This window comes from Sparus aurata, chromosome 14 (genome assembly GCF_900880675.1).
Source record: "Sparus aurata chromosome 14, fSpaAur1.1, whole genome shotgun sequence".
In the NCBI taxonomy this organism is placed as follows: domain Eukaryota; kingdom Metazoa; phylum Chordata; class Actinopteri; order Spariformes; family Sparidae; genus Sparus; species Sparus aurata.
In genome coordinates, this window is record NC_044200.1 from 25,183,279 (window position 1) to 25,196,080 (window position 12,802).

Sequence of the window (12,802 nt, forward strand, 5' to 3'; positions counted from 1 at the left end):
CAGAGAGCACATAATCATTACAGGAGACGAGCTTATTGATCACTGAGCTGAGCAATCGATCACACACCGGGACGCTGTCAGATTTCAGGGTGATTTGGTTTGTTTGAGTTTTAATTTGCTGGATTAGTCAGAAACAATTTTATTGTTTGTCATATTTAATCATATTGATATCAGACTGGAAACCAGAGCTGAAATATCGATGAACAGAGTCTGAATGATCGGTATCAGCTGTCAGACGTGTGTCCATATTACAGCTTTATGTTAGAGATTATAAAGCAGAGAAAGACTGGAGAGATTTATTTAAGAGAATTAAGTGTTTTATTAAACTGTAAACTTTCCTGCAGCTGTAACATCCGAGTTTCACAGATCAACACATCTCAGGAATCATCAGAAAATATGTGCTACATCAGCTTCATCAACCGATTAATGCTTTAATAAAATGTCCGACATTCGTTGATGACACCTTCTCAGCGCTCAGACTCTGAAACGTAAACGTCTCGTCTGGTTCGACCGACAGTTTAAAGCCAAAGATAAAACACAGGACGTCTTCACGCTGGAGGAGCTCTAAAAATACAGAATTAATCCATCAGGTCAGACGGAAACTCGACATCAAAGACAACATCCAGAAGATTTTACATTTAATATGACAAAGTGCACTTTTGTCAAAAAACAGATTCACGACAGATTTCTTCTGTCAGACAGAGAAACTGCTTCAGTCCAGCAGAACCACAACAGACGAGACCTAATATTATAATTATCATTATTACTATTATTATTATAATTATCATTATTACTATTATTATTATTATTATCATTAACAGATCTATTATTCAGCTCAGTGACGGTTTGTTTAGAGACTCGCTGCTCTTTGCTGTCCTTCGTTTTGTTAAACTGAGAGTAAAATGATCATTTAAACTCACCACAGACTGACAGTCGTTAGTCTGAATGTTTTGTACGTTTCTGACCTCAGACAGTGTGAACATCACCTGACAGGTGAGCTTATAAACTCACAGGGGCTAAATAAATCCTGCATAATAAGATAAAACACTACTGTGATCATCTGGTAATCATTTAATGTCTCCAGCTCTCATATTTCTCAGTTATTCACTAATCAGCCATTTTTCAACATTCTCTGATTTCAAGTATTTTTTCATCCCGTCTTAATTTGAGTTTTATATAACTGAGGTTCTGTGCAGGAACGCCATCAGTCTGTAGAACACAGCATGAAGAAGATGTTGATGAAGGTTCTCAGTGCTCCGGGTCATGATGGTTCTGAGTACTGTATCACACACAACTGGACCGGAGAGAGAAACTGAAACAGGTCCGGTTGTCTACGATACAGCAGTTAGAACTACATGAAGAACCAACGGGTCCAGATGGTTTGTTTATTTGATTATTCGTTAGCTGTCGTGTTCGCTTCACTCAGTTCTTTAACATTCGTAACAAGTGTTGTTCTGACGAGCCAGTTTACAGTCTTACAGTCACTGTAAATATAAAACATCACAATAATCACTGATTAAACGGAGTGTTATTCAGGTGAGGTTCTGCACAGGAGTGACATCAGCGAGCAGAACATTATCAGATCATATCATTAAGGTTTTATATCAGCTGTTGTTTAAACTTATTCCATTTTTTACATTTGAAACAAGTATTTTACTGAGAAACTTTGACTGTATTCTATTTTGTAGGCTAGTTTTGAACGCATCGCTCCAATCTGGGTGTTTACAGTCTGATATTCACTATTATTGTCAAATAATCTTAAAATCTAAAATATCACATAAATCCCTGATTATATAAATGAGGTTCTGTGCAGGAAAACCTCAGTTAGCAGAACACAACATGAAGTTATGATTCTGAGGCAAAACTCTCAAACTTAAAACCAGAAACTTTCATTACATAAAAAATAATTATCCAGAATTTTAGATTTCAGTCTCAGTTTCTAACAAAAAACCACAAATCTGTGAAACAGTCTCAGACTAAAGATTCATTGTAATTCCTGGTTTAAACAAGTTTTCTATAGATGAGGTTCTGCAGAGGAGTGACATCAGCTAGCAGAACAGAACCTGCAGAACCAGCAGGTCCACAGAGAACACAGAGTTCTGTAGTTTGTTCTGATTTAAACTCAGAATACTGATTAAGTTGATGTGTTAGCTGTTGTGTTAGCTCCTGAGCAGCTAGCTGGATGACTCGCTCTGTAGCATTTGTTGTGCTAACTGCTGCTATTCCTGAAGCTGAGCTTTAAACCAGCCTGTTTAACTTGTTAAATACAGAAGTTAGCGAGCCAACAGCCTCCGAACCGGCTCAGAACCACACGTCCGCTCTGAAACGTGGACCCGGGAGAGGCTAGCGGGGCTGCAGAGAGTGCAGCGGGACATTTTCCCAGCTAAGTGTGCTAACAGAGGCTACTTGTGGTTTCATCCTGCTCCAGCAGCGAGCATAGCTGGCTGGCTAACGTTAGCTTCGCTCGGAACAAACCGAACCCCTGAGAGGGCCCGGCCCGGGCTCACACACACGAACCCTCCATTAAAAGCTGCTTCTACACACTCGGAACCACACTTTAATGGGCCCACAGGTGAGTGGTGGACGGAGAGCAGAGCGAAAAGGAGCGTTTTCACAGGAACTCACCTCGTATGAGAAAACAAAAACTACACAACAACAGGCTCCGCAGCGCGACTCCCATCTTTCCTCCGTGTCGTGGCCCTGCGCCGCTCCGCCGCTCAGCGCAGGATCCTCATCGCTGCGGCCGCGTCCCCCGCCACTAAACACGGATACTCCGCCGATATCAGGTCGCGATCGAGCTGCAACACGCGTTAAATGATCCCCACGTCCATCCTGCTGCTCGCTAACTGCGTTGGATCAACTCTCTGTGTCTCACATTGTCCTGCAGGAGATCCGTCGTCTCCTTCCGCTGTGAGGAAGCTGCTCCCCCCGCTGCTGCTGCTGCTGCTGCTGCCGCTCCTCCTCCTCCTCCTCCTCCACCTCCTCCTCGGCTCCACTGCTTTCTATTGTTGTTCTGATTTCATGCTCCCAAGCCAAAGATAATGTTACAACACGGAAAACGCCCCGCTGCCTTCACGTTTAGCTGGTGCCGTGTAAGAAGAACCGGACCCTGGAGCAGAGGGACGGGCTGCTGCACGGAGCGAAGTTCGGCGTTAACACGCACATTCCTGCGGGACTAGTTTATCAGAGAGGGACGGTACACACGCACGGTGCACAGGGACCACCGACAGCATGTAACACACTGATAAGTTCTGATGTGTTCCGTCTAAACCTGTAACACTGTGCCAACGGAGTGCGGTCCAAACCAGCTGATCAGTGGCTGCAACCCAGAGTCCAACTTCACACTCGGTCCAACAGTGGTTCAGTCTGTACAGGGTCATGAGCGCCGAATGAACAGAACCTCATACATGAATATGAGATTAATGGTAAAGTTCATAGAAAACTGACAGTTCAAGGTTAAATCCTTATTTTTGATTTAACGGGTTAAAAATCAAAGGAAGTTCTGAGCATGAGGTCAAATTTAAAGGTGCTGTTTGTAAGAAACTGAAGCTGTGGGACAGGAGCCACCATCCCACAGCTTCAGTTATGACTTGTTGGGAATTAAATTCAAAAATCTACTTTTCTAAAAACAAATAGCACCTTTAAATATTATCAAGAGGATGTTTATAGAAACTCTATAGAATATGGAGAGAAAAGAAGAGCCTGAGTTCTGATTCTGAAGCAAAACTCAAAGTCTGAAAACCAAAAAGTCATAAAATAAAAATGTAAGAAACAACTCTGGATTTATAGATCACAGTCCAAATTTTGGACCCAAAAAAGCGAATCTGTTTCACGTTGAAGCTCCAGAAATGTTCTGTGATGATGAACTGGACCTTCATCATCACGGAGGAGGAGAGGACGTGTTGTTGTGGGTGAAATGTTCCTTTAACTTCAGGTCACAACTCCCAGATTTACCTTTGAAGTCTGATTCAGAGATCAACATGGTCGTCAATAATCTTCCGTATCACGACCAACATTCAGACTTTAATCTCATTTTCACAGCTGAGTGAATAAATCTTTATTTAAATCCATAAATCACATAAACAAGTTCAGCTGCTTCAAGTTTACTGGGAGATAAAAGTCATCAGTGATACAAACTGTGAGTCACATCTGGAGATCAATATTTAATCTCCTTAATCAAATCAACACTTTACACTGTAAAACAGAGAAATGTTTAAAAAAAAAGGTCATTTTCAATGTTTATTTGATGTTTTTGTTGTGAAATGACACAAAAATCTGTCAGTTAACAAACAAATCTATTGGGGCAACATTATTTAAATCTCATTTTATGTAATGTAAATGTATTTTATCGATTAATTGTTAAAACTGTCAGTTAAAGTATTTTAATGTGGATAAAATCTCTTCATGTTTTTGTAGTTGTATTTATATGCAGGACAGATTCTGTGAGGTGACACGTGTGTAGTGTGGCTGATGAAGTTCTGTCACAGCCGGGTCGGTCGTCTGGACCTCAGCAGAACTCTGTGGAAACAGAACTCAGTAAAAACAACGACAGCACGTTCAAAAATCACTTTTTTTTTAATCCTTACAAGAACAAAAACATCAAATTCCAAACTTATGCAAAAGCATCACTTCACAAAACGAGACCAAACTATCACCATCGATGTAATTAATCATTATAATAATAATTAATCAGACACTGTAGAAATCAAAGAGGTGAAAACAAGCCAACAGCTTCAGGCTTCGTCAGTCTGCAGGCGGCGGTCAGGCTGCTGCCTCCACCTGCTGGTGGAGCGACGCTGCAGCACCGACACCACACACACACCCACAGCCAATACAAATGTACTTATTATAGGAAAATAGTGCGCGGCCAGTGTATTCTTACCTATGAAAAACAATCTAATATACCAAAAGAAGCATATCATATTTATCAAAAACACAGGATACAATAGTGCATCAAATCTTAAAGAATTGCATCCATCGTTTAGATCGTCATCCACGTGAGAAACCAGAAAAATGTGGACAAAGTACAAAATAACGACACAGTGAGAGTGAGTCCGACATCCAGACGGAGTGATAGAAGAAGCATGTGGCAGTAAAAAGACATGCAGGTGTTCATCGTATACACAAACGGGTCATCAGCGCCGCGGCGAACACGGCCCAGCGTACAGATCTGAGTCCGTCCACCGTCCCTCTGCACGGGGTCCACTCAGAGGCTTCCTGAGATTCAGGGAATAAAAATATTGCTGTTTGTTCTCCGTCTTCCATCTGCGGCTCCGGTGTTCTCTACAGTTAGCAGAACCAGAGCTAAATGACACCGGCTGAGGTCGCTGGCGGGTCGGGATGACTTCAGAACCCCCGCTCCGGCCCAGCTCAGCCTCAGATAAATCCAGAGAGTGATTAAAGGCAAGAAAAGATGGAATTATGAGAAAAGTGACAATCTGTGGCACAAAGTTTGAACTACGGAGGCTCGCTGCTGCCAGCATGAAGAGAAGAGTTTAGTTTTACTGTGATTTAACTTTAAAACTTCTTCATTCACATAAAGAAATATTCACAGAACTTGTTCTGACATAAAATCAGCTGTTCTCATTTGGTACCGAGTCATCATGAGAAATTCTTCCTTTACTGAGCTTCAGTGGTTTTCTGTTTTATTAATATTTATTAATTTTATAATCTGATGTAATAAAAATGTGTTTTATAACAAGATAAAGTGACGCGTTGCTGATTCTGAAGAGACAATTAAAATCATCTCATCGTATCAGAACTTTCAAACGTTTCTTCATGTTGGCAGCAAAAAACTTATTTCAAATCAGAATTTGTGAAAAAGTTGTTGAGGATAAAAACTAAAGATCTCCGTCAGAAGTGTTTCACATCGATCAGGACAGATTTATGATTTTATCTGATTCATCTTGAACAAAAATGTTTTTTAATTCACTGAATCACAGTATATTAAAGGTTCAGTCTGTAGTTTAAAGGAGCAGTCTGTAGATTTAGAGAATAAATGTTAATGAGCAGAAAAACTAAATAATCAAACTGTCTTTGTGTTCATGACTGAATAAACACACTAACCTAACGAACAACACAGTTTATACTGATGAACAGTTCTTTGTCTGCTTGTTCTGTGAGGAGCGCTGAACATTTCATGGTGCAGCAGCTAATGAAGATTATGGACAAATGGCCTCTACAAATATTGTTAATATTAAATTCTGACTTTGAATTTCTTTTACAAAACTACACAGTGCTCCTTTAAGTAAGTATTTCATTTTGTAACCATTATTGTAATTGCTGTTTCTGTTTGACGGACGTCTGTGGGTTTAGATCCTGGTGTCACAGACGCCCTGAGAGGCAAGTGAAGGAATGAACAAATGAAGGAACTTAAAAAGATTCACCAGGTAAAACATCTGTTCCAGCTGTTCTTCAATCATAAAAATAATTTAGCAGACTGCTTTTCTCTCACTGGCCTCTCTGGGCTTCCGTAGAGCACCAGGTTGCTTTCTGCCCGCGGTCCAATATCTAGTTGAGAAATACAGTTTGGTCCTGTTTTAAATGATCCAGCAGGTTTTATCTGAAGAACAAAAAGAGGATTTTACAAACAAATGTTGAGACCGATGCAGCTGAAGAGTCGGTCCTCACACGACGCCTCGTTGTTCAGAACCACAGGTCCGAGTTGGTTCTCCTCCACCCGTCTCGTTCTCTCAGATCTCAGAGTTAATGTGCAGGACGATATAAACTGACAGCTGTGTGGTTACTTCAAATAATACAATCCCCCTCGACCAATCAGAATCGAGTGTTCTCCGCTCTGACGTAGTGAAGGACGTGTTCCATGACTGTGTGACTTTGTGCCGTTTTCAAATTAAATCATCATCAAATGATGGTTAACGATCTTAAATGAAGGAGTCTGCAGTCTGGCTGATTGTCCTTCACAGCCTCCGTCCTGCCGCCTCCTCCTCACACCTCGTAGTGCAGGTCGTTCAGCTCCAGTCTCGTGTAATGGCGTCTGTCGAAGGACTCCATCGCCTTGCGGCCTCCGACAGCCAGCGCGAGCGTGAGCACGGCGAGTCCGAGCACCATGAAGGCCACCACGCCGCTCTTCAACGCCCCCCGCGCTGCAACCGCCTTCCCCCGCCCGATGCTCGAGTTCTGGAGGGCGTGGTCGGACTGGACGGCGTCTTTGGGCACAATTACCAAACTGGCTCCTGGAGTCGTCCTCGTGGTGGACGGGTCAGTGGTGGTGCTGGTGGTGGTGGTGGTGGTGGTGGTAGGAGCAGTGGTGGTGGTAGGAGCAGTGGTGGTGGGGGTAGGGGGACGACTGGTAGTAGTGGTGGTGGTGGTGGTGGTCGGAGCAGTAGTGGTGGTTGTTGTAGGGGGGCGACTGGTAGTAGTGGTGGTGGCGGTGGTGGTCGGAGCAGTAGTGGTGGTTGTTGTAGGTGGGCGACTGGTAGTAGTGGTGGTGGCGGTGGTGGTGGTGGTTGGAGCAGTGGTGGTGGTGGTGGTGGTGATGGATGTAGTAGATGGAGGAGGAGCTGTTGTAGTCGTGGTGAGCTGTGGTTTGTCAGTAGTTCTTGGTGCAGCCTCTTTTTTGACTGCTACAAAAGGAAGTGATGTCATGGACCTCTGAGCTGGTTGGGGGGCAGTGGTGGTGGTGCTGGTGGTGGTGGTGGTGGTGGTGGTGGTGGAGGTGACAGGATGAGGCCGTACTTTCTTGGGGGCTTTGTTTTGCTTTCTGGGGGTCTTGTTTGGCTTTTTCATGGCTACAGTGGTTGCAGCTGTTGTTGTTGTAGTTGTGGAGGTGGTGGTGGAGGTGGAGGTGGGGGAGCTGGTGGTGGTGGTGGTGGGAGGTTCTGGTGCTACTGGAGGCATTGTGGCAATGATGATGATGGGTGGAGGAGCTGTTGTGGTGGCGGGAGCCAGTGTGGTGGTGGTGGTGGTGGTGGTGGGTGATGTCGTGGTCGGTGCAGAGGTGGTGGTTGTTGTGGTGGTGGGTGGGGTTGTTGTTGTACTCTGTGTGGTGGTGGTGGTGGTGGGCGGTGTCGTTGGGGCCGATGTGGTGGTGGTGGTGGTGGTTTGTCCCGTGGTGGTCGTCATGGCAACAGGTCTGATGGTGGTCGGATGGATCAAACCTGGAAGGAGACAAAGTGAATCGTAAACAAAGCGTCACCTCATCACTCACCTCCACCCAACAGGAAGTCAGACATTCTGAATGTTTCTGCTCTTTGTTGGACTTTAACGAGCTCTTTGACCCGATCCACTTCCACAACACGCCATCACCCAACAACAACAACAACAACAACACAACACTACTCATGTCCACGTGTTGTGTTCAGGCTCCACCCTGACATGTGATACTCGGTGTACCTTTGTAGATGTCGTAGGTGTTGATGCCGTCCTGAGCCTTCGTCAGAGGACAGTCCTGCTCCGCCTGACAGTGGAACAGGAAGCAGTTCTCCTCGCCGGCGTGCTTGTTGGCGTTGAACACAGCCATGTTGCACTTTGCACCTTCAGACACAAACACACGGAGTCACCATACTGTGAAGCATCATACTCATTTTAACGTGACAAAGATTTAACTGATGAGATCTGGAGTTTTTTTTAAATATCAGTGCGACGTTCTTAGAATAAAAAGCTCTCACATCTCAGTGTGAGACAGAAGCAGCCGTCACTGAGTCTCACGTCAGCGTTTTCAAAGGCAGCCGTCTAGACTGGATCCTAAAATGTACCTGGACAAACTCACAGGAGTGAAGCTGCATCATCGAGACTTCATGAGACTGTGTTAGAGTTTTTATTGTTCAGAGAAACTTCTCATCTATTTTCATGTCCTTAAATTAGTGTTTTATAAATGTTAATTTATGTTGAGCAGCGGATGTTTGTGAACACACTGTCTGTTTCATTGAACCAGTGACAGCAGCACCAGACTCCCTTAACAAATGTGTCAGTTTAGTGAGTTGTTGAGTTGGAGACACTTTATAAACTCTGTGAAACTCTGTCTCTGACTCATTCTGCATTATTTGGACCTTCTTGTTCATTCAGCAAATGTTCTACATGAACTTCTTTCTGTCTTTGAGTAGAAACATGGAGTCTGTTTGTCTCAGTGATGGACGGGTTTGTTTCATACAGAGCAGGAAGTGACATCACATCAGATGCAGGTGAATGTAGCTGTGAACAGCCTCATACAGCAGTCCACTCCTGGACGTGACGAAGGTTTTCATGATGTCAGTTTCTGACTCCGACTTGATGACCTGGTCTGTCTCACCTGGTTTGACCTCCTCTGAGCAGCAGGCGAGGACGCAGTCCCGCTCCGACCGCACCACCCGGGCGTCCGTGGCTGTGGTCGGTCTGCCTAAAGCCTGCCTGACGTTGACGATAACATTCTGGTGTTGTCTGGAGAAACACGTCTCCGGTTCCACGGCTGACACAGGAAGTGATGTCATCAGCAGCAGCAGCGCGGCGGCGAGAAGCGGCCTGAGCGTCCAGGAGGGTCGAGCGGAGGCGGAAGGAGTCATGGCTGCAGCAGATCAACAGTTGGATCAGTACCGCTCAGCGTGAACAGCAGGAGAGAACAGATCCACAGTGTGTCCTGCAGCAGGAGAGAAAGGAGAGTTCAGGTTCATCGGACAGGAAGAGACGGACCTGAAAACGTCTCCTGTGGCCCAATCAAACATTTACACATCAATATTTATCTTAACACATTCTGTTATACTAAAAATTAACATCTGACGCATCAGCATCGTGACATCACTGCTCCCATCTGAATGTAAACGACTGTCAGTTTCCTGGATGTGATCATGACCTTCATGTCGACACAGACGCCATCTCACAAATGAGAAACGGGTCATCAGGAACACTGATGTGACGCAGAGTTCAGAGCAGACGGGCCGACGGTCGACTGACAGAAACAAAAGACGCTCAGTTCTGATTAATTACAGAAAACAAAATGAGCCCAGACGAACGAGACGGAGCAGAAAAAGGAAACAAACTGGAAACTGAGTCCGATTAAGAAGTGAGGTAATGAGGAAGTCATTATTTCCTCTCTGGTGTAGAGAACAAACCTCCAGAGAGAAGAAGGAAAGTTTCATCGTGACAAGAGTTTCTACAAGTTTCCAAGCAAACGACAGAAAGACGAAACACTTTGTGGAGCGTTCAAACCCTCGTCAGGGTGCGAGACCAGAACTTCTTCTGTTCTGTCTGAGTCCCAGTTCTGTCTCGGCTGACAGCCGCAGAACAAAGAGCTAAATTAGACAAATCAATCGCTGCAGTAAAAATAGGAATCTAAAAACAGCAGCTGCTCCTTCAGCCGAGAAGCTTCCATATTTAGCTCCCTGCTGGAGGTGAACGAGGTCAGTCAGGAGGGTTCTGTCTCCAGCTTTCAGACTAAAATGAGAAATATGTGGCGTTTGGAGCGGAGACTCACCGGGCCGACAGTGTGAACAGTCCTCCATCAGATGCTCAGTGGATCTCTTGGTCCACAGTCCAGGCAGCAGGACTTTAGCCCGGCTCCTGCTGGGACAGGGAGGCTGGAGTTCATCTTATCTCCTTTACAGCCGCTGCTATCTGACCCACTATCACCAGGTGTGTTTGCACCTTGGTCCTGTCTGGAGCGTCTCATCCAAACCACACAAACACTACGAGGTGCTCTTTTGTTCGACCCATTCAGGGTTGTGAAAGTTAAAGTTCTGAATAAGCTGGAACATGCTTGGTGTGTGTTCTGTCGGCTGGATCTTCACATCATGAGCAACAGCAGAAGCTGCTGAACGCGTGGATGTGAGTTTTATTCCTGTAGAGTGAAAAATGAGCGAGCGACAGCGAGTTAGAAAACTAGTGCCGTCTGTTTCCTCCAGAACTTTACGGGTCGACATCAACATTGGAGCTTATGAGAGAGTTGGTGGTTCTCGTCACTAGAAAGCCGGTCCAGAAAAAAGTGAGAGTCCCTGTGCTTCCAGAGTGACGCGGCTGCTACCAGAACCTCCAACTGACCTGACGTATAAATCACACGTGTGGAGTGAAACTGTGGGATTTAATCAATTAAACTTCTCAGGTGATTTTCCCGCTCTAACGATGATGTCATCCCCTCCAAAGAGCTGAACATTCCATAACACACACACATTCTACAAACAGAGAATATCCTGAAACGTAATCTGTGGCAGCTCGTTAACGGTTCAGACTGTCAGTGAACGTTTGGGACGGGAGAGTTCTGACTCTGGAGACTCATTTGGACTTTAAATCACTTTTCTACGTTAATGTACGATGAAGCAGTGAGGCCTCAAAGACAGGCGGGTCTGAGCTCATGACCCATTGTTTCTCATGTGTTTGGTGAATCGCTCTGAGCTTGTTGTCTCGTCCTGGTTCTGGTTCTGGTCCTGGTCGGGTCTGAGTGGATCAGTGCTGCAGGACGAGTCGTTGACGGTGACAGACAGTTGCCAATCACAACAGCCAGTCAGAAAACATGTCATTGTGATTCAATACATTATCTGTCTGCTTTCACTGTCCTGTAAAGTTTTTATATAATAAGGTCCCAGGGGGCGTGGCCTCCTCTATGTTGGGGGCGTGGCCTCAACTCTGCTCTTGATTCTGAGTATGATTCAGTTCAGGATCAGATTCAACTTTAAACTCTGACTGATAAACCGACTTCTCTTTAGTCGACTGAATGATTTCAAATCATTTTTTCTGTAACTGAACACCTGATTATGTCACACACCTGGAGACTCCTGCCTCAGCTCCTGTGACGTCACCTGTGCTCATAAAATCGGGTTTAAGCAGATCTGTTCTGATGAGCGAACCGTCGGCGACGCGACTTCGGTCGGGCGAAGACGCGTCCGTTCGGTTGAGACCTCGGAGGGATTTCGCGCTGTGCGGAGCGGTTCTTGTACAGAGACGTGAGCACGAGGACAGAACGGGCATTAGAATCTGTTTCAAACGGAACCGAGTCAGAATTCAAAGCAGCTGGCGTCTTTACTTTACCGATGCTACTTCGTTAGCTAGCTAGCTGTTTGTGGCGAACGCGAACTTCTTTGGGCGAAAGCGCCGCTCGAACCTGCTTCGCGTGGGTCGGTACGCACTGAACACTGAGCTAGCTTGCAGGCTACAGGGCTAACAGAGCTAACTGAGCTAACAGAGCTAACTGGGCTAACTGAGACGCACCGAGCCTCACAGCGAAGCTAACGGGCTCTTTGTGTAACTGTTCGCGCACCAGCTGCCGCGCGAACACGTCGCTGCGCTGGTTCTACCGGTGCTGCTGTTTGCACAGAGCGGAGCCTGAACCGGGACCCGAAGCCGCTGCTGTATCCAGGTGGTTCCGTCCTCCCGGACCTACCTTTATCTTCACCGAGGACGCAGATTAACTCGGCGCCGCGTCCATCGTCCCCCCGGCGGCCGGTCGGTGTGTGATGAGTCGGTGTGAGACTGGAGGCTGAGAGCGACCCACTCGAACCAGTTCAGTCCCGGTGAGCGAACACGAGGCTCCTGCCGACCCGAGAGGACATGTTGAAGAGAAGCTGCTGCTGCTGGCGGCACGATTCACTAATCCTCCCGGTCCAAACGCGCTTCTCTCCGCTAGATGTTCTGGAAGAAGCGGCCACTGGTCCCGGAGGATGAACTGGATCCTGTCGGCGTCATGATGTGCTGCTGGGAGAAGAGATGGGTCCGTGTGGTTCTGTCTCCAGGATGATGAACCACATTACATGATGGCTGGTGCGGAGGATCTGCTCCTCTCAGCTGCCTGACCCATTTTAGTCTTTGTCCTCTGGAGGAGGAGGAGGAGGAGGGGGGGCTGCATCCCAGAACCTGTCAGTGTCATCAGCACCAGCACCAA

General features: G+C 46.0%; 1 protein-coding gene across 2 annotated transcripts; it reads right to left on the bottom strand.

Annotated features, from left to right (window-relative positions):
• Positions 1-4,551: 4,551 nt before the first annotated feature.
• On the bottom strand, positions 4,552-12,802 carry mansc1 (MANSC domain containing 1). 2 transcript variants are annotated; one of them, XM_030440592.1, is made up of 4 exons: positions 12,305-12,802; positions 9,248-9,571; positions 8,353-8,493; positions 4,552-8,117 (listed from the first exon to the last, which is right to left on the bottom strand). In XM_030440592.1, exons 2-4 carry the CDS (start codon positions 9,495-9,497, stop codon positions 6,946-6,948), a joined length of 1,563 nt encoding a protein of 520 aa, XP_030296452.1. In that variant the 5' UTR covers positions 9,498-9,571; positions 12,305-12,802; the 3' UTR covers positions 4,552-6,945. The 2 variants fall into 2 exon arrangements, with proteins under 2 accessions (XP_030296452.1, XP_030296453.1); XM_030440593.1 differs by lacking the exon at positions 12,305-12,802 and adding an exon at positions 10,406-12,273.